Genomic DNA, 21,237 nt, shown 5'->3' with positions numbered 1-21,237 from the left:
AATGTGAAAACATACTATTTCAGCCTTGGCGGTAAGTGCAACGGAGGAAGATAGTGGTCGGCGTTTATTTCTCATGTAATATGAACGGTTTTTGTTACAATACTTTAACGACACGCGCTTTTCTGAAGGCTTTTTGCTTTCGGGATGAATTTCTGCATGATACGGTCTTCTTTGTGCGGTTGCAAATCTTTTTGCTTTAAGGGACCATGAATGTGATGTTACAAAACAACTGCGTTCAAAACAAACCAGTAGGATCTGTTAGTGTTTACAAATGTCACAGAGCGGCTCCGAGAATGACATTTGGAATTATAAACCTCTTAAGAAGACCAAGAAACGAAGGTGCAAATCACAGATATCAAGTAAAAGTGGGACAAAGAGGAGAAATGATAGCAACCCTGGGACATCAGCGCAAAAACCAAAAGTCAGCAGTGCTGAAACACACACTGATTTAGACCAGAATAGCAATAATGCTCCCATTAACACTGTGAGCTCAGGATCTCTGGACGTGAATCATGGGACACTTTCTCAGGCTGTCCAGGATAAAGACCCTCAGTCAGGAGGCTTCTGTCCTGTATGTCAAATGCCATTTTCCGTTTTGGTGGTTCAGTCTCAACAATGGCATGTTGCAGAATGCTTAGATACCCCTACTGACAATTGTAAAGGTAATGTTTTTCTTAAATTCATAATTTATATGTGAAATGAGCTGTTTTTCTTCTGGATCCCCTCCTCACACTGCACAATTTTGGATGTCTTACACACCAGATTCAACTCATCAGCTCATTACAGTGTTCCCACATACCTGGGAATATAACACATTTTTAAATACCTTGAACTTATTAGAAGTCTATAGTAAATTTTATATATATGTGTGTGTGTGTATATATATATATATATATATATATATATATATATATATATATATATTAAATAAATAAATAAATAATCAATATATAGATAGTAAGATAGCTAGACACACACATACATAATAACATATTTATTATATGAACTAGAAAAGCCATGGAAATGTATTGATCCTGAGGTTCGAGAACTCCGTCATTATTAAAATTCTCTATGAACTGAATCTGGTGTGAGATTTTAAAACCTTAATGTTCAATGTTTGCAAGAATACGATTGTATAATATTTAAGAAAAAAACATTTTTACACTTTCTCTGCTTTCTAATGTTACAGAATGTCCAGATGGTCTTCAGTGTACGTCCTCCATTCCCAATCATTACAAGAGGTACAGCCACTCTCTGCTCGCTCAGAGTCGAGCGTTGAACGACTGCATGGTCCAAGGCATCTCAGACTTCAGCTTGAAGTCAGTTAATAACGTTGCTCCCACGAATAATACGGAGAGCTCCGTGGACAGTGCTCTGAATGTCTCTGCTTCATCCAGCCAAAACTCATCCCCCGATGATGTGCCAAAGGGAACTCCCACCCAGAGTAATGCTCTGCTGCTTTTACGCTCCCCTAACACTGAGGATATCAAGAAAAAGAAAGGCTGGTCTCCTTCCATTAAAAGATCTCAGTCCCAGAATTCATCACAGGAGGCGAGAATGACAATTCCAACTCCAGTCAAGGCACTTTGTGTTCACAATGCTGTTCAGACGCAGACTACTGAGGTTAAAAAAGAGCTCTTTGAATGTAATGATGATGATTATATCTCCTACTCTCCTCTCTCTGAGCGTCCAGATGTGAATGAAGAGCACAGGATTCAAAAAAACAATAAAGATATGCTGTTTCAGAGTACTGCATTGCAGGAAGATGAAAACGAAGTTGACGATGATTCTCTTAATCTGTTCAGCGATGAAGATGATGATGATGATCTGTTTTTTGATACGGTGGACCAATATGAGACTGGGAAAAACTCATTAGACACCTGTGAGAAACTGCAGACATCGTTAGCACCGGATAGTCACCTGACCACTTCCAGTTCCACAGGTGTTTCTGATGGAACGTTTCAGCACAGAGCTCAATCAGTGGAAAAACATGCCACAACAAACAATGAAGGTCCAAACTCCCTGCTACAGTCACCTCAAAGTTTGGTATTAGAGCGTCTTCGGGATCGCATATCTAATCCTGCACTTGTCAACAGCTTGGCTGCACCTTATGAGGAAGTTAATTCCACTTTCTTAAACCAAGAGTTGTCTACCACCCAAACAGCCCTATCCATAACTCAGAAAACACTGCCTATGGCTCCTAGGAGGACTCAGACTAAGACAGGTCCCTCTGGATTAAAGCAAACAGACATTGGAGTGTTTTTTGGCCTGAAGCCATTGAGTGAAAAAAAGGCTGAGGAGGAAGTAAAGGCAACGGTCAGAGAGGCCGATCAGCAAGGGCCTAGGAAAGCGAGGATTTCAGAAACTCGGGGGGATGATGCTAGGCGCCAGGGTAGACGGCGTAGGAAGACCAAAGCACCATCTGAAGTGTCCAGTGTCTCGCCTGCTGCAGAAGATGGTACGACTAGGCCCACGCAAACAGAAGGAAAGAGAGGAGGGAGGGCAGAGGGGCGGAAAAGATGGAACAGAGGAAGAGCGACAGATGGAGATCCTGAGGAGCCCAAGCGCTGTCCGTTCTACAAGAAAATTCCTGGTTTGTGAACCGCTTTAATGCTTTTGTTGTGACCTACTTAATACCAATTGTTATGATTACATCAGTAAACACTGATACTTCATGTCTGAACAGTTGTGCCAGAACTTTAATGTATCAGATTATGTGTTTGTTTGTTTGTTTTTTTTTTTTTTTTGATGATAATAGCTCTATTGTTTAGCTTGAGGGACAATGTTTCGGACTATTGTACTTTGGAGACTATAATATGATTTTTCTCTGTCCAGGAACTGGTTTTGCTGTGGATGCTTTTCAGTATGGGGTTGTTGAAGGTGTCACAGCCTACTTTCTCACTCACTTCCACTCGGACCACTATGGTGGCTTGAAGAAAGACTCTGTCTTCCCCATCTATTGTAACAAAGTATGTCTCCCTGCCTTATTTCACTTTAGAAATCATGAAAACACTATTTAGAAACAGAAGAGTTCAATTTACTATATAGAAATCCTCTAACTTTCACAACCAAAAGCTCCCTTCCAGAAACTAAAGGGATACTGTAGTTCACCTGAAAATGAAAATTATCATTATTTGCTCACCCTCATGCTGTTCCAAACCTTTTTTCTGCAAAACACAAAGGAAGATGTTTTGAAGAACGTTTTGGAACCAAACTACTGGAGACCACTGAATTTTGTGGTATGTAAAAACACTAAGACATTTTGCCACCTTAGAATTATAAGGTTCTATCTGACATTTACCTGCTCAGACTGCAGATAGAACCTTATTCAGTTCCAAGGTGGCGATTTCTTCTTTTATGCTCCACAGAAGAAAGAAATTCATAAAATTTTTAATCAACCTGAGGGTGAGTAAGTTATGTCAGAATTTTCATTTTTGGGTGAACTATCCCTTTAAGCTGCGGAAATGTCATGGTTATGATATGAGAATTATTAACACATTAGCATAAAACACCATAGTTTACATGTCAATCAGTGTCTAATTCTAAAAGCCAGGACAAGGGTGGAAAATGGAAAAACTTTTGGCACAAGAAACCTTCACTATCATTATAAGTGGACTTGGAAAATATGGAAAGCAAAATGCCTTGAAACACTAGAAAAATGTTTTTCTGTTTTTTTCCCTCAATGATGGTGTCAGGAAGGATTTGCTCTTATTTTTTTCATGACAAACTGGTGTTAAACATGGCAGGTAACTGGTAACCTTGTGAAGACCAAGCTGAAGGTGAATGAGCAGTATGTTAATGTTCTCCCAATGAACACCGAGTGTATCGTGCAAGGAGTGAAGGTCACTCTCCTGGATGCTAATCAGTGAGTGTATCTTCTAACTAATGAATGTTTGAAGCCAATTATATTTCTTTATTGCAGGACCCTATTTTTTTTACTTTTGTAACTTTTGGATTGTTCACACAGAATAACAAGACCTTAATTACTATAACTGTTTTCCCCCTCCAGCTGTCCTGGGGCAGCCATGTTGCTATTTGTGCTGCCAAATGGCCAGAAGGTACTCCACACAGGTGACTTCCGGGCTGATCCGTCCATGGAGCGCTACCCAGAGCTGCAGGGTCTCAGGATACAGACCCTCTATCTAGACACAACGTGAGTTCCCCACTAACAAAACTACTTTTCTGTTCTGCATTCTGTTTCTCTTGACTCAGTGTGTCTCTGCTGACCACTTTTGATCACATCAACTAAGACTGATATTAATGGGGTTAAAAAAACAAAAAAAAAAAACATTTTCTTTCATAGGTATTGCAGCCCAGAGTATACCTTTCCCACTCAACAGGAAGTCATCACCTTTGCCGTAAACACGGCTTTTGAACAGGTCACGCTGAACCCTCGTACACTTGTGGTGTGTGGCACCTACTCAGTTGGGAAAGAGAAGGTCTTTCTAGGTGAGTGAGCAATGTTGTCCTGCTTTGCCCAGACCTCTTGTAGGCCTTGTGCTACTTTATCCACTCTTGAAAGGACAGATTGTTCGCCTTTCTATAAACCGTGACCATCATGAATGAGGCTCATGTAAAATAAAATAGTTTGCAGATGCTGTCCTAACTTGACTTTGAAATGTTTGTATTGAACAGTTTGTCTGACTGGCTTCCTGTTCATTTTATAAGATGCATCCACGATTAATGTCCTTTGATCACATAGTGCTTGCTGTGGACTGTTATCTCTGCTCACCACTAATATGAAAACTCTCTTGACTTGTCTTGCTGGATTACAACTTCTTTCCCAATAGACTCATTTTCATTCATTCCTTCTTGTGTATATAGAGATTTAATTTGTTTTTTACCTGTCCCACCTGTTCCTCTAGCTGTATCGGAAGTGTTAGGCTCTAAAGTATGTTTGTCCAAGGATAAGTATAACACCATGTGCTGCCTGGAGTGCGAGGAGATTGGCCGGCGCATCACTACAGACTGGCAGGCGGCCCGGGTGCATGTGCTTCCTATGATGCAGCTCAATTTCAAAGTAAGTTGAACTACATTTAAAACTTCTGTGACTCATTTGTCATATGTCAGTTATAAATTGCGAAATGCAATTTATCATCTGTAATTTTTGCTGTCTATAAGTGTATAAAAAGAGCTGATTATGCTAAACACAATCAATGAGGCTATGTTTACTTATTCAATTTGGAGTTTAAAATTCATGCAGTGTTCAGTGTTATCTTTAATTTTCCTTGACAGCGCGTTTATGCTAATGCAGGAGGAAAAAATTAAGATTCTAATTACAGAGACCAAGTGCCAACGCAGCAGTTCTGGCAGCGGTAGCACTGATTGAGTCTGACTGAAAGTAAATTCTAATGAGACAGTTGAAGATAATAAAGATTATTCATATGATGTGCCCTAAACCATTATAAGCAACTTTTTTCACCCAAACCAATGTAGATGTTTATTCAGAGCAATATTGGAGCTGTTCCCAATGAGAAACGTGTTTAAATGCCCATGACAGGAAGGAGGAAAAATTGCAAAGGCGAGGTTAATTGTTGATTGCACCACATTTTATTTTGCAGAAACATTGAAAAGCCATTATGTAAATTGAAAGAAGCTGATTGCAATGTGGCATCATTTGACTTTGATTACTCTGTAAGTTTTTGCTGTATACACTACCATTAAAAAGTTTGGGGTGGGTGAGATGTTTTTTTTTGTTTGTTTGTTTGTTTGTTTGTTTTAAGTGTTTTTTGAAAAGTCTCATTCTCACCAAATATACAGTAAAACAGTAATATTGTGAAATATAATTACAATTTAAAATAACATATCTATTTTATATATTTAATACATTTGAAAATGTTTTTATTTTAATTTATTCCTGTAGTGCAAAGCTGAATTTTCAGCAGTCATTACTCCAATCTTGAATGTCACATGATTCTTCAGAAATTTGGTGCTCCAAAAACATTTGTCAATAATGAAAACATTTATGCTGCTTAATATTTTTGTGGATAACTTTCTGGAATCTTTGAATAGAAAGTTTATAATTTATTTGAAATAGAAATCTTTTGTAATATTATAAATGTCTTTACTGTCACTTTTGATCCATTTAGAGCATTTTTAAACACTCTAGTACATAGATGACGCATTGGTTTCTCATAATTATTCATGAGACTGCATCGTCTTGTCCTATTAGAAGTAATAAATATTCACGACAGCACGTGCTTTCTATGAAAGCTTGTTTCTGCCACTGAATAAAAAATAAAAAAGGTAATTGTGACTTCTCACAATTCTAACATTTTTCTCGCAATTTCAAGTTTACATCTCGCAATTCTGACTTTTTTTCTCAGAACTGTGTGAGATAAACTCGCAATTCTGAGAAATAAAGTTTATGCAAATGCAAGTTCTAAAGTCAAAATTGTGAGATATAAACTCGCAATTGTAAGAAAACGTTAGAATTGTGAGCTAACTTTTTTCCCTCAGAATTGGATTTTAGAAATGGCAGTTGCGAGTTTATGGTTTCTCGTACAGAGAACTTAATCCAAAATAACTTTCAAAACTAGCCAGCCTAAATGTTTATATGACCTGAAGGTATTATTATTTATTTATTTATTTATTTTATTTCCATTTTTGTCACTTTCTTGACTTTACAGAACTTGCGGACACACTTGAATAAGTTCTCCAAGAAGTATGACCAGCTAGTGGCCTTCAAACCCACAGGCTGGACCTTCAACCAAACTGTGAGAGTGGAAGACATCCAACCTCAGACCCAAGGGAACATCAGTATCTATGGTATGTGTCAGTCTATTTATAAAGGATTTGATATAATGATTTTATTTATCTAATTCATTATAGCAAGTGTTTAAGTGCGGTTATTACAACACAGTTGAAAAATCTGAGACTATTGTCTGGGATGTTGACTTTAAAACAGGAAAGGTTTCAGCAAAATCAGCCAAGAGCACACATTTAGGGCTACATTTACTTCTAACATTTTTATAAAATTGGGACACTTCATTTTAAACTTAAATTGCAAGTTCAAACAAATTCTAATCAAAGGAAGTGGATGTACAATAGAAAGGGTTGTTTCTGTATTACCGTATTTGCATTTTGATTTTATAAGAAGAAAAAACCCTCTGTTTTGTCTGGTGACTTCAAGAGCCCTAGGCAAAATGAGAAAGTATTTTTGTCATCCATTTAAATCAAAATGGAAATAAGACATTTGACAAAGCAAATAAAAAACACCTTATCATTTTGCTCCATTTGCTTTCATCTATGATGGACAGTTCTATGGTGGTTTAATAAGTTTGCTCCATTTTGCATAATGATAGGCCTATACCAAAAACAGAAATGCAGAAAACACATTGTTTTATTGATATGTCACACCATCCCTTCTTTAATATGATCTTAAAAAGGATTGCTTTCCATTAAACTGATTTTCAGTGTAGACACAACACAGCCTTGTCATTCTGTTCCACTAACTGACAAGATTATACCTAATGGCTTCGTATGTGGAATGTAATTACATTATATTGATTTTTCTCCCTTCCCGCAGTTGTTAGAAATGCTGAATGTCGTTTCAGGCTAAGAACAGCATGCCTTGTATTAACACAATCAGCAGATGTGATTTGACCCAGAGAAAAACTCAAGATGTCAGATTTTGCAAACCCAGGGTTTTAATTTCAGAATATCAGCGGTCTGCAGCCGAACCAGGTGCTGCCTCAAGCAGTAGATGCATCTCATTTCACAAGCTCCGCTGGAATCTGAGACGTCCAACATGGGAATTAATGGGAATTTGTGCTTGTTACTTTAGGTCTTTATACAAAAACACTATATCATTGTAAAATAATGGTACAAAAGGCTAGAATATGACTCTGCTTGAGCAGCAGAAGTCATTGTTGATCCACAGACTTTTGACAATGGCAAAAACCTGTTTTTGTATAAATAGGTTTTCCTAGCATCTCAAAGATTTTGAAAGATACTTTCCTACTCTATACTTATCTGTTCCAGGTATTCCCTACAGCGAGCACAGCAGTTTTTTAGAACTGAAGCGTTTTGTGCAGTGGCTGCAGCCGAAAAAGATCATCCCCACTGTGAATGTGGGCAGCTGGAGGAGTAGGAAAGCCATGGAGGGCTTCTTCTATGAGTGGCAGACTGAACCCAGAAACCTTAGCTCGACATCATGTGCCCTGAGAAGCTCAAGCTGTGGAACAAGGCAATAAAGTAAACTGACATCCACAATCAAACCTTTGACCAAACAGTCAGATGGTGCGTTTATTGATTGGACCACTCAGTGGACCATTTCAAATGTGAGTGTTTTGGGCTGCCTTCTCACATTTGGGGAAAAAAAAAAGACTTTACTTTGAACCTGCCATTTAAGTGCTGGTTGCACGATGGTTAATAGTGTTGCCTTTTACTAATGGCTCCCCTTGCCTGTTTTTACATTGCCAGTGGCTAATGCTGGAATGGACCACATATGCCCTCTTATTTTAGGAGGGTTTTTTTTTTAATCTGACGGTTTTATAAAGTAAATAAATTCTATATACTCTACTCTCGTTTCACACGTGTACTAATGATTTTGTTCTCTGAATTGCATATTTTATTTCATACTTGTGCACATACAAGATCATACATTTTGCTATAAGAAAAGTAATACATTTCAATACACATGCTCAACAGTTCTTTAGCAGGTAGTCAGTAGTTTTAGTTTTTTTTTTTTTTTTTAATAAATATCTGAATCTCATTTCAATTTGAAAAAAAAAAAAAAAAACATTTGGATTTGCTACAAACTAGTTTCAGTGCAGCTGCAGTTTATATATATATATATATATATATATATATAAAAAAATTTTTTAACAAGCCAAGATACTTTGCTTTGAATTTATATGCTGGAAGTAATCAGAATTCAAGATGTAAGAATAACAAGGTTAAGTTTTAAAATAATTCAATTTGTGTTAGTGTGCCACCATGTGGTTACAAAATATAATGCAATTAAATGCAGTTTCAGTACACAGATTCACAGGCAGTTAAAGGGTTAGTTCACCCAAAAATGAAAATTCTGTCTTTAATTACTCACCCTCATGTCGTTCCAATCCCCTAAGACCTTCGTTCATCTTCGGAACACAAATTAAAATATTTTTGATAAAATCAGATGGCTCAGTGAGGCCTGCATTGCTTTCAAATGCCCAGAAAGCTACTAAAGGCATATTTAAAACAGTTCATGTGACTACAGTGGTTCAACCTTAATGTTATGAAGCGACGAGAATACTTTTTGTGCACCAAAATAACAACTTTATTCAACAATATCTAGTGATGGGCGATTTCAAAACACTGCTTCGTGAAGCTTCGAAGCTTTACGAATCATTTGTTTCGAATCAGTGTTTTGGAGCGTGTGTCAAACTGCCAAAGTCACGTGATTTCAGTAAACGAGGCATCGTTACATCATAAGTGTTTCGAAATTTCAATGGTTTATGTGACGTTGGGAGTTTGATACACACTCCGAACCACTGATTCGAAACAAAAGCTGCTTCATGAAGCAGTGTTTTGAAATTGCCCATCACTAGATATTGTTGAACAAAGTTATTTTGTTTTTCTTTTTTTTGCACACAAAAAGTATTCTCATAACCACTGTAGTCACATGAACTGTTTTAAATATAACTTTAATACCTTTCTGGGCATTTGAAAGTTTTGGTTATATTGCTGTCTATGGACGAGTCAGATACCTCTCAGATTTCATCAAAAATATCTTAATTTGTGTTCTGAAGATGAACGAAGGTCTTACGGGTGTGGAACAACATGAGGGTGAGTACTTAATGACAGAAATTTCATTTTTGGGTGAACTAACCCTTTAAAAGTAACATCAAAATACTGTTCAACATATCTTTAATGCTATCCCGACATTTATTTACTGCTAGAAGAAAGTTCTAAAGTTCTAGTAAATTTGTTTCTATTACCTTATTAATTTCACTGATGCCATTTTGCGCTATTCTGTATACTAAGTCATTCCTGAGATATCTTTAATAAGAAGAACATAAGCTCAGCAAGCCTTAATGTACAAAAGAAAACAAAAGTTACTTTTGACAACCCATATGCTCCCCGGGGTTGTGTGAAAAGCAGTACTTTCAGCCTGTACGATCTGGCACTAACAAATCATAGATGCCAGTCAAGCGTAGTTTTAGAAATCACCACTTGTGAAACTAGAAGTTATACTACAATAAAACCCTTTCATCAGCTCATTCTGTTTAAAATCACTGTCAACTGATCTCCAGCACAGTGCTGTTACCCACTGAGAAAAAATGCATGAGAAACTTTCACATTGATGAAGAGAGTATTGAAGGGCCTGAAAAATCAGATGAAGAAGAACAGTAACCCACTTTGAGATTAGGTCATTTTGTTTTTGTCCTCAGCAGGGTTCAGAATGTAGAGGAACTGGAGTCTGGGAGCCGTAGAATGGTCAGTTTTACCTGGAGGGGGAGGGGAAAAAAAGTTCAACTATAGTCATATTGTAGCCCTGTTTATGTTGACAAAAGCATTCTTGTACTCTGACTCATGACTACCTCGTTCTTGCTAAGCCTTCTTAGGTATGTGTGTATCTCCTCCACTGAGTCTGTCAACAGGTCATTGACAGCCAGTATCTGATCCCCCTTATGGAGCAGACATGAGTCCTGAATCTGCTGACACTCAGACACACTGGAGAGGTAAAAAGGTAAAGGTAAAGATGTGAAGGAAAATAACTAGAAATATAATTTAAAAATTATAGCCTGGTTTCACAAACATGGCTTAGATTAAGCCAGGATTAGGCCTTAGTTCAGTTAGGATATTTAAGTAGCTTTTATAAACACGCCTTAGAAAAAACATTACTGGTGTGCATCTTGAGAAAAAACAATGGCATTGACGTATTTTAAGATATGTCAGTGCAAGTTGTTTTCAATTAAAACCGCTCAAACATGCATTTTAGACTGGGACTAGGCGTAAGCCTTGTCTGTGAAACCATGGGAAGTAGTAGTATTTGTAATTTATTTTGTTAATTTATTTGAGGTGTTCCTTGTTGGTTCATCACTAAAGGTGTACAACTAATGCTGTATAGTTTACAACATTAGTTATTTTTTTCCTTGAGGAAATTTGCCATCTACTATACCTGACAGGCCCCAATCAATATTGAATTGAGCTGAAATCAAATTAAATCGCAATATAGTAGTGTTGTTGTTGTTGTTATACATACATCCAAGCAAACTTGCATGAACTTGGCTCAAAAATCAGAGCGCACATGGGCATGACACTTTTGGACTTTTGAAGTCTTCCAGTGGATAGTATTTTTGGAGCAATAACATTTCTAAATTTGTCTGTGAGAATTGTACCATGGTTTTCCTGCCTCCTCTGTAAAGATCAAGCTGTTCAGCTCACGAAGACTTACACGAATTTCCTTCTCGACAAGGGTGTGTGTTTCACTGGGGAATGGAAAACATTGTCAAAATGTAACTAGATTCCATAACCACAGTTGATGGACACCTAAATTCTGCGGTTTTAAAACAATTGTTTTCTATTGAATTGCTCTTCTACAGAAACTAAAGATACAATACACATATTGATAAGGTGTAAATCACCTCTTGTCTGTAGCTGATCCATTCTGCTTAATGGAGGCACAGTTTCCATTTTGTATTTTGTACTTGTCTGACTCAGTTGATTTTTGCTGTGTCAAAGAATTTTTTGAAAAGACTTCTGTGACACAATACAACAAACTGCCTTCACTATCCCTTGAGAGAGACACAAATAATTATCATTTATTATTTGCAGAACTGATCAGCAGCCAGTAAAACATTACATGCACAAAGCCTGAGAGTCTATAAAATCAGGCGTTTAAAAATCAATGAACTCATCTGCATGCGGAGTACATTTATAGAAGACTTTGTAAAATGACTCTTGATTACTACAAACAAGCTTTCATACATTCTTTGAAACATTAACAACTGCAAAAGATGGAAATCAAATGAGCAGCAAATCAAAGACAAATTGGTCTATTAGACCACCTTATGCTTATTCAAGAAGGACACAAATGGATTCAAATCTAAAGAGTAATTACCTTTTGAGGAACAACAATCAAGGTGATGACACACGGGGCAACTTGAGCGATGTTGCTTGGGCACTTTCCCATTGAGAATGGGCAACAAATTTTTGTCTGGATACTTTAGATCGAAATTTGTTGCCCATTCTCAATTGGAAAGTGCCCAAGCAACATTGCTCAAAAAGTTGCCCAGTCATCACCTTAACAGGTTAAAGAGAGGTAAAGGACATTTAAAGCTAGAATAAGTTTGTCATACCCTGAAGACGTGTCCTCATTGCTGTCCTCTGCAGTCTCATCTAAAGTTTCCTTTATTTCCATTTGTTTGCAAACCTGAATACATCAAACAAAGGTATGTGGGTTTTTTATAGCCAGATTGAATCATGATGTAGGTGTTTGTTTTTTATAAGCGAGAGTGTGTTTTTATTGGTTTAACTATGTGATACCTCTGTTGCAGATGGGCTGTTCTTGGGTGGTTGGCTACATTGACCCTGCTGAGTGGTAACACCTTCAGATGCTGACTTTCCCCTTGGAGGCAGTGGGGGTAGACTATCAACTTCAGTCTACAGTTAAGAAGAGGTACAACTCAGAAATAATTTAGGCAGAATTCTATGAATTGAATTACAGTCACACACAAGCATGTGAAATCAATGTTGATGAATTACCTCTTCAGTGTCACAGGGGTTTTGGTCACTAGAGTTGGATTCTGGCATAATCTGAGGTTCAGTTTGTGACTCAGATTTGATATTCTATGAACATAATTTGAAAATTAACTGTATAAGACTCATCAAATTACATTGATTGTGAATTAGCTAAGATTATAAAAAAATATGCAATTGTAATGTAGTTTAAATGTGAAATATTTAACATATAATTTGAATAAATAAATAAAAATAGTAGTTTAATGATTTATTCAAAGAAAGCATACTGATTACTGTGGAAGCTTGTTTCCGCCACTAAATAAAAAAGGTAATTGCGACTTTTTATCTCACAATTCTGACTTTTTCTCAGAATTTTTTTTCTTGCAATTGTGAGTTTTTATCACACAATTCTGACTTTATAACTCAAAATTCTGACTTTATATCATGCAATTCTGACTATAACTCGCAGAATTGCGAGATATAAACTCGTAATTGTCTTATAAAGTCAGAATTGTGTGATATAAATTCGCAATTCTGAGAAGACTTTATATCACGAAGTTCTGAGTTTATAACAATTCTGACTTTATATCATACAATTCTAACTATATCACGCAATTCTGACTTTATAAGACACAATTGCGAGTTTATATCTCACAATTCTGACTTTTTCCTCAGAATTGCGAGATATAAACTCGCAATTGTGTCTGACAATTCTGACTATATCATGCAATTCTGACTTTATAACTTGTAATTCTGTCTTTATAACTCGCAATTCTGATGTTATCACGCAATTCTGACTTTTTAACTCGCAATTCTGACTTCATATCATGCAATTCTGACGTTATATCACACAATTCTGACTTTTTTTTACTCGCAATTCTGACTTCATATCATTCATTTCTGACATTATATCACGCAATTCTGACTATATAACTCGCAATTCGGACTTTATAACTCGCAATTGTGAGTTTATAGCATGCAATTCTGAGAAAAAAAGTCAGAATTGTGAGATAAAGTCGTAATTACCTTTTTTTTTTTTTTTTTTTTTTTTTTTTTTTTTCATGGCAGAAACAAGCTTCCATAGATTACAGCTTTTCATATTAAGCAAAAAGTAGAATGTCTAACCTTCGAAACCCTGGATAAAGCATTGAACCATCTATCCACCTCCTCACTGAAAACAACAGATCACAAATAACAGCATTAAAACTAAAGCCTTTATTTACTCGCCTTTATTTGCGTAAATTCCTTTTATAAATCCAGCTCTTTTGGTAAGTATTTGGAATTATGGTAAAGCAATGGTAATCAAAGCAAACCTGGTGTCTCCAATGAAGAAATATTCTCTTTGGACCTTGTTTGCTGGATTTTCTGTTTTCATGAAGAGCACAGAGGATGGAGAGCACTTGAAGGTTTTGCAGATCCATTCAAAGACTGAATGTGATTCAGGACGCACATGCAGCATTGTGATGCTACATAAAAGAAAAAAATTATATAATTGCATAATTTTAACCATTTTTGCTAATTTGAAAAGTATTCTGCAGATTTTGTCTTACGTGGAAACATCTATGGATTTTATAAGTTTGTTTCTCTCAGTGGTTTTGTAGTATTTTAGCTCATGACTGCTGTTGTTTGTCTTTGCGAGCACAAAGAAGCGATGCTTCCATGATTTCTGCAATGGATAATGAAATTTGACATACAGAGATAATACATGTAAACTGCTGATATTTGTGTTTAGGAATTCCAAATATTATACCGTCAATTTTATCTGGCCAGAAGGAGGGGATTTGTACAGAAAACCTGTGTACACTTCTTCTGCCTCAGCTGCTTCATTGTTATGTGAAGCATTTGAACCTGTTGCAGAAGAGTACATGTGATCAACCAGACAAATGTTTTCTTCTGATCTCTTTTCCAGCTATTCTGGTTCTAGTCATTCTGTACTGTTCACAATGAATTTCAGACATACCTGATTTACTTCCGGACATTTGGATGATGTTGACTTTCTCCTAAAACAGACATGATATGTGTTGTGAGAGTGATGTCTTCCTCACACACATCAGACAATATTTAAGCAATGAATGATGCTTGAGAATTTACAATATAGAAAAAGCCACAGTGCTGTAGGTATTTTTCACATATGTATTCATAAAGTTAAGAAACTAAGATCTTCACACCAGACCTTAAAGAGATAGTTCACCCAAACTAAAATTTTGTGATTTAAATTTACTCATCCTCATGTCATTATACAAACTTATATTCTTTATTTTTGTGGAACACAAAAGATATTTTGAAAAATGTCCATACTGATTGAAATTCAGTGGGTCTAATGTTGTTTTGGACCCCACTGATGTTCATTGTATGTACAAAACCAGTTGAAACATTCTTCAAAATATCATCTTTTGTGTTCCGCAGAAGAAAAAAGTCATACAGGTTTGAAAGAACATGAGGATTAGTTAATGATGATTTAATTTTCATTTGAATTATCCCTTTAAATGTACAGTTCTTCCTGAGTCCGCTCATTATAACAGTCCTATCTATGAAGAAATATCAATATATGGAAAACCAAAGCAAAGATTTTCACTGAAAGCACATGGCCAAACGATTCCTGTTTCATAGTCAAATAGTTACAGACTCATTTGAACTGAGTGCTAATTCTTCAAACTGTAAGAAAGATGCATATTGCCAAAATATAGTAAGCAGTAGTGTAGCCATCATTTCTTGTGCTCAAATAAATCATTTCATCATTTCATGTACTCAAATAAAACAAACCAGTCATAAGATCAGTAGACCTGCAATACATTACCTTCGCTACTGTATATGTTGCAATTGTGTCCTCTGTACTTCTGTCCTGTTTTAAGAATGCATGTCATGATTTTGAAGGATGCCAAACTCTTTTTGTCTTTGAAGGAGGTGGAGTTTCTTGTTAGGTCGTCAAAGTTGTCACCTCCCTTTTTTTTTTTTTTTTTTTTTTTAAGGTTTGCGGAATTTTTATGGCAACTAGCAGGTTATTACTGGTAATGACTAAAAATGATGTATAGTGATTTTCTTTTCCTTAATGTCTCAGATGGCTGTGGTTATTTACACAAATTCCTTCCCAAAATTTATTTTTCAAATTCCAAGCTTCTAGAAAAAATCCACCACATTTGCACGTCCTTATGAAAGGATGGTGTTTGGTAATTTATGATAGCATTAGAAGATGTTACATATGTAGATAGTATCATGTACTGAGTACATTGAGGCGTATTTATGATATTTACATATGACAGTATATTTAATATACTTATAATAATAGTCACTAATAATCATCTAAAAATCACTACTGTTTAATGATAGTCATTAATGCTATCCTCATAAACATAAGATCAGATAAATTATTGAGTCTCAACAAGGGTCCTAGATGAGTGCCTTGATTTTACATCTTATAGCAAGTAAACCATAAGAAACTACTTGCACATCGTCAATGATCAATTGATCACTCTCAGACAGTCTCAATCAGACACTCTCAGATTATATCTGATAAATACAATATGCATTCCTTTGTGTGTTTGGCTTTCTGGTAACATGTTCAACAGGAGGAACTAAAATGAAATCTTAAAATGCCAATACATTCTGACAGTGCATTTGATCTTATATGCTTTATTTTTGTGGAACACAAAAGATATTTTTCGAAAAATGTCCATACTGAATAAAATTTAGTGGGTCTAATGTTGTTTTGGACCCCACTGATGTTCATTGTATGTACAAAAATAGTTGAAACATTCTTCAAAATACCTTCTTTTTATGTTCCGCAGAAGAAAAAAGTCATACAGGTTTGAAAGAACATGAGGATTAGTTAATGATGATTTAATTTTCATTTGAATTATCCTTTTAAATGTACAGTTCTTCCTGAGTCCGCTCGTTACGACAGTCCTATCTATGAAGAAATATCAATATATGGAAAACCAAAGCAAAGATTTTCACTGAAAGCACATGGCCAAATGATTCCTGTTTCAAAGTCATAGTCATAGGAAGAAGAATGGCATCTATGCTTATATTAGTCTCTCTGTTTCATCATTATCCTGAGGTTATCGTAGTCAGTCTGATCCGCTCTGTATCTGGACCAGATGGTGGACCTTCACCCAGAGACGACCAAAATGCAGCCCTGGATGTCAGTGGAGACCATGACAACTAGACTCTAGAGGTCTAGAGACAGATCCCCTGTGAAGACCTCGTTGACTCGACAGCCCTTGGCACAAATCCTCAAAAAAAAAAAAAAAAAAAAACCCACGAGAACCAGACAAGTCCTCTGCACAGACCCTATGGCCAGCTTCAACTCCTCCTCCCTATAAATTCCAGTGTGATGTATCCGATCTTCAAGCAGAAGGAACTGGATGAAATATTCTAAATGAAAAATCCACAGTCTGATTTGTGATGCCGCCTAGAATCATAATCACACCATGTTCCTTCATTTGGCCATAGGAGAACTGGCCCCCTGACTGAGCCTGGTTTCTCCCAAGTTTTTTCTTTTTTTTTTTTTTCTCAATTTCTGTCACCTGATAGAGTTTGCGTTCCTTGCGGACACTTAATATTCAGCAGTATTATTGATTTGACTGCTGTGGCACTATTGGATGAGAACTGAGCTGGGTGATGACATCGCTTTTTCTGCAGAGCTGCTTTATAGTCAGTGAACTTTTCACAGTTCTTGAACTCAATCAGTGCAATTTCAGAAATAACCACTAGAGAGACCTATAGACACCCTGCATGGAGACCTACTGTATAACACCTGATGTGAGCAATCTGAGATCTGCCATCTTGCTTCATGTGACCACAGAACCTTTGAGCCAACAGTCTATTGTAGCCAGTTACAGCAGTTGTTTGGAATTCTAACTAAAGGTTTTCTTAGCTTAAAAGGTTAGCTGTATGCCATATGACTAATCTATAAATAGGTTGACCAAGCGTCCCAGTTTACTTGGGACAAACTTGGTTTTACAAGGTGTGTCCCAACAATTCTCTAAAAATGGAGCAAGATGCTTTTTACCCTGCAGACTGTATAGTTGCTACATTTTTCGGCAAAGTTTAATGGGGCCGTGCTAACCTTTCTAAACCTTAATCTTAGCCTTATAACCCAAATGGAGCATATTTGGTGTGTGCATTTTGGGTATGTGTTTACATCAGTTCAAATTCTCCATACGAAAAAAAACAAACTAAAGATCAGTCATCAGGTAAAAAAGATAACAGCACTCCTCTGGTATGCTAAAAAGTGTGCCAAGCCAATCAATCAAGACTAGTTATGCAACACAGCTTTGATGGGTGATGAGCTAATAAAAGGACATGTATTTATGCTTTGTAATCAAGTATAATTATTGTTACAAAATATATTATTAGATTAAAAAAAATATGCAAAAAAAAAAAAAAAAGTTTTGTGTTGGGGGAAATGGCTGGTAATTCTCATAATGTAGAGTGATAAAAATTTCACAAGCCTGTGGCTGTAGTTATCACTGTGATTGCAAGGTGTGATATCCAAAAACATCACTGATGGGAACAATAAGTGAGAATGAGGAAACACCTTTATGCCTAATGAATCATCTTAAACTACAGAAATACTTAAACTACCAAAAGTTCAAAAAATTTCAGGTCGGAAGGTTTTATAATGTTTTTAAAAGTCTCTTATGCTTACCAAGGCTACATTTTATTTGGAAAGAAGTAAAAACAGTAATATTGTGAAATATTATTACAATTTAAAATTATAATATATTTTAAATTGTAATGTATTCCTGTGATGGCAAAGCTGAATTTTCAGCATCACTACGCCAATCTTCAGTGTTACATGATCCTTCAGAAATCATTCTAATATGCTGATTTGCTGCTTAATATTTTTGTGGATTCTTTGATTAATGGAAAATGAATAGAACTTTTTAGTAACAATTTAAATGTCTTTATTGTCACTTTTGACAATATCAATTTAATGCATCCTTGCTGAATTAAAATACTAATTTCTTTTAAAAAATCTTTCTAACCTCAATTTTTTTGTGGTGTATTATGATTTACATGGTTACTAGTTGTCAGTCTACGTTCAGCTGATCATGAATTAATGCTTATAAGTGAAGCCATTGGTTTCAAAATTTATTTTCCTCTAGAAGTAAACTCTGTTTTAGAGGAATCTGCCAATGAATGTAAAATGAATGTTGAAAATACATTAGCATTAGCAATATTCTTCAAGACTTGTGTATTTTGCTATCCAGAGTTTATTTCTATGGATAAACAATGGGTTCTCTATGTTTTTAAATCATGCAGGAAGGAAATAGGTCATGCTTTAGAAGTATTTTTCAGCCCATTGATTCGAGCTTTGAGAAAGGCATTGAACTATTCACCTAATCATAGAAAACAGAAATGCCTTTGATAAAACTACTGTCTATAGTTACTATTTGGAATGAAAATGTGCTTTGCAATTTGCTTTGTATCTTCAAAAGGGGTAATTTTAACATGAAATAGACAGAATAGCCCATCTTTACTCATATGTATCAAAGCTCTTGTTTTCCTTAAATGCATCAGCAGCAACATAAATCTAATCACAACTGTGCAGCTTACATGCAATTTGATTATTTAAACTTGTGTAAAAATGGCATAATCTATTTTTGTTTTGCCTTCCAGTAAAGTTTCTTGTATGCGAGTCAAAGATACCCTGACAAACCTGCTTTCTCTAGTGAGGTAACAACCTGTCATCTCCTGTGATGGATAAGGTTTTTGCAGACCCACAGATACAGATCAAGGCAAGTTCTAAGAAAACCTCATAGATGAATAAATGATGCAACTTCAAATTTTCTCTAAATTGTACATTTATACTACAGTATATGCATGCAATATGTAACTAATGTCCTGTATAAAAAGATATTCTGTATTCTCTTTCTAGTTAATCTTTCTAGATTCTAGACATGTCTGAATCGTCTTTGATGTTAATTTGGATACTGTGCTTTTATGCTGAAGTAAACTTGAAATGCATTGTAATTGTCGTTTTACTGCATTCCGGTGACGTATCCTTAATGGAAAAACACAATCACAATTGTTAACAGTTCATGAAAATAACTGTTTGGTTAATTTCTCTTCATGGGTGTCATTTGGGTCCATCACGCATTATGAAACATTTTACAGATATTCTGTGCACACCTTAGTAAAGACTATAAAGCTTCTCTGGGTGTTGTTTTCTTACATAGAAATAGTGACTGTGTGCATCATATCCTGTTTAGTCATTATTAATTGGTTTCTAACAACACTCCTATTTTGGTCCACCCAGGATGTTATATGTGGCTATGTGTGTGTTATGTATACATACTTTATACAACTATAGATGGTGTTTCTACAGTTTCAGTCTTATTGTCTTCCTCCACACGGACACCATTGTTGTTTTCCGCCTACATGTATTTCTCCTTTTGTTGGTGTTCTCTGTTGCATGACCAATTCATGATAGTAGTGCAGAGCTGGACGTCTTTTGTTCCTGGCACTGATGGGTAGAGAAGGTGGAGTTTCTAGTTATTCACTAAAATGTCCCTCTGCCAGTCACAAACAACAACATTTTATTCATCTTGAGTATGCATTTGGTTGTCAAAATCACCAGATAGTACATGAATAAGCTTAGTTGGGATATATTTGAATAGCACAAAACCATTATCTTTACAGTCTTACAACATATTCACATATTCATAGATATTATAAAATAAAAAAGCATGAAATTGATGCAGAAATCAAAAACACCTACAGTATGATAAGCACACAATGCTAATGTGAGACAAAATCTGATGATGTACATAAAATGAGTCATGTCACCTTCAGCACTTTAAAATGCAGGTGTGTTTTTTATAGAATGTGGAAAAACTGGTTTTACTCAGCCAGCGGAAATTCATGATGGAAGTTTACAAGGAAGCTACAGCTCTTTATTCTTGGCTGTGATGAGAAAGAGTAGGTGGAGTTTCTGGTTAGACGCTTTGGTTAAAAAAAAAAAAAAAAAAAAAAAAAAAAAGTCCCTCTCAGAGTATAGCAAACAACAACATCAGAGTTCATCTGTTCATCATGAGTTTGTAATAAGAATTTAGTTGTGGAAACCATCAGTCATACGTGAATAAACTCATAGATGAGATATATTAGTACTTATAATGTGGTACATCAGAAATAAAAGATTACCATATTCAACTGGATGCACTTTACATTATTTTATAACATCAGATTATTTACCCATGAGCCATTTTTTATTTTTTAGTAGGAACAATTACATTTTTTGACCCCACATTGGTTGTTGTATAGGCCAGTCTTGAATATTTAATTCTTTATGCCTTTTAGATTTAAATCATGTAGCACAAATGTAAAGAGATTCTTGTGAAGAGCGCTTTCCATATTTGAGCGCTCCAGATCCCAGTTACTGTGTGCATTCATGCATAAAAATGAATTCAGTTGTTAATTTCTTGAAAAGTACATCGATAATTATTACTTTTACTTTGAAATGCACAATAAACTCACTTGTATAATATCCAACTAATCATTCAGATCCATTGATTATACCGTGTAACTCTTCAATAGTTTGTAGTGAAACACAGTCAAGGG

The 21,237-nt window shown here is 35.8% G+C and overlaps 2 protein-coding genes across 3 annotated transcripts; one reads left to right on the top strand and one right to left on the bottom strand.

The window, feature by feature from the left end:
- Positions 1 to 37: 37 nt before the first annotated feature.
- On the top strand, positions 38 to 8,523 carry dclre1a (DNA cross-link repair 1A (PSO2 homolog, S. cerevisiae)). 2 transcript variants are annotated; one of them, XM_051914566.1, is made up of 9 exons: positions 42 to 662; positions 1,190 to 2,593; positions 2,836 to 2,969; positions 3,747 to 3,865; positions 4,010 to 4,153; positions 4,304 to 4,449; positions 4,866 to 5,020; positions 6,630 to 6,768; positions 7,984 to 8,523. In XM_051914566.1, exons 1-9 carry the CDS (start codon positions 272 to 274, stop codon positions 8,193 to 8,195), a joined length of 2,844 nt encoding a protein of 947 aa, XP_051770526.1. In that variant the 5' UTR covers positions 42 to 271; the 3' UTR covers positions 8,196 to 8,523. The 2 variants fall into 2 exon arrangements, with proteins under 2 accessions (XP_051770527.1, XP_051770526.1); XM_051914567.1 differs by lacking the exons at positions 6,630 to 6,768; positions 7,984 to 8,523 and adding an exon at positions 5,562 to 5,585 and having other exon boundaries at positions 38 to 662.
- A 26-nt stretch (positions 8,524 to 8,549) lies between these two features.
- plekhs1.1 (pleckstrin homology domain containing S1, tandem duplicate 1) lies at positions 8,550 to 16,146 on the bottom strand. Its single transcript, XM_051914569.1, has 13 exons — positions 15,470 to 16,146; positions 14,633 to 14,672; positions 14,423 to 14,520; positions 14,223 to 14,338; positions 13,986 to 14,138; positions 13,798 to 13,843; positions 12,697 to 12,780; positions 12,478 to 12,594; positions 12,291 to 12,364; positions 11,577 to 11,726; positions 11,331 to 11,420; positions 10,530 to 10,662; positions 8,550 to 10,436 (listed from the first exon to the last, which is right to left on the bottom strand). The coding sequence occupies exons 2-13, from the start codon at positions 14,649 to 14,651 to the stop codon at positions 10,386 to 10,388; spliced, it is 1,131 nt and encodes a 376-aa protein (XP_051770529.1). The 5' UTR covers positions 14,652 to 14,672; positions 15,470 to 16,146; the 3' UTR covers positions 8,550 to 10,385.
- Positions 16,147 to 21,237: the final 5,091 nt, after the last annotated feature.

This window comes from Ctenopharyngodon idella, chromosome 12 (assembly GCF_019924925.1).
Source record: "Ctenopharyngodon idella isolate HZGC_01 chromosome 12, HZGC01, whole genome shotgun sequence".
NCBI classification, from domain to species: domain Eukaryota; kingdom Metazoa; phylum Chordata; class Actinopteri; order Cypriniformes; family Xenocyprididae; genus Ctenopharyngodon; species Ctenopharyngodon idella.
The sequence above is the reverse complement of the archived record's forward strand: the minus strand, read 5'-3'. Positions and strand labels throughout refer to the sequence as shown.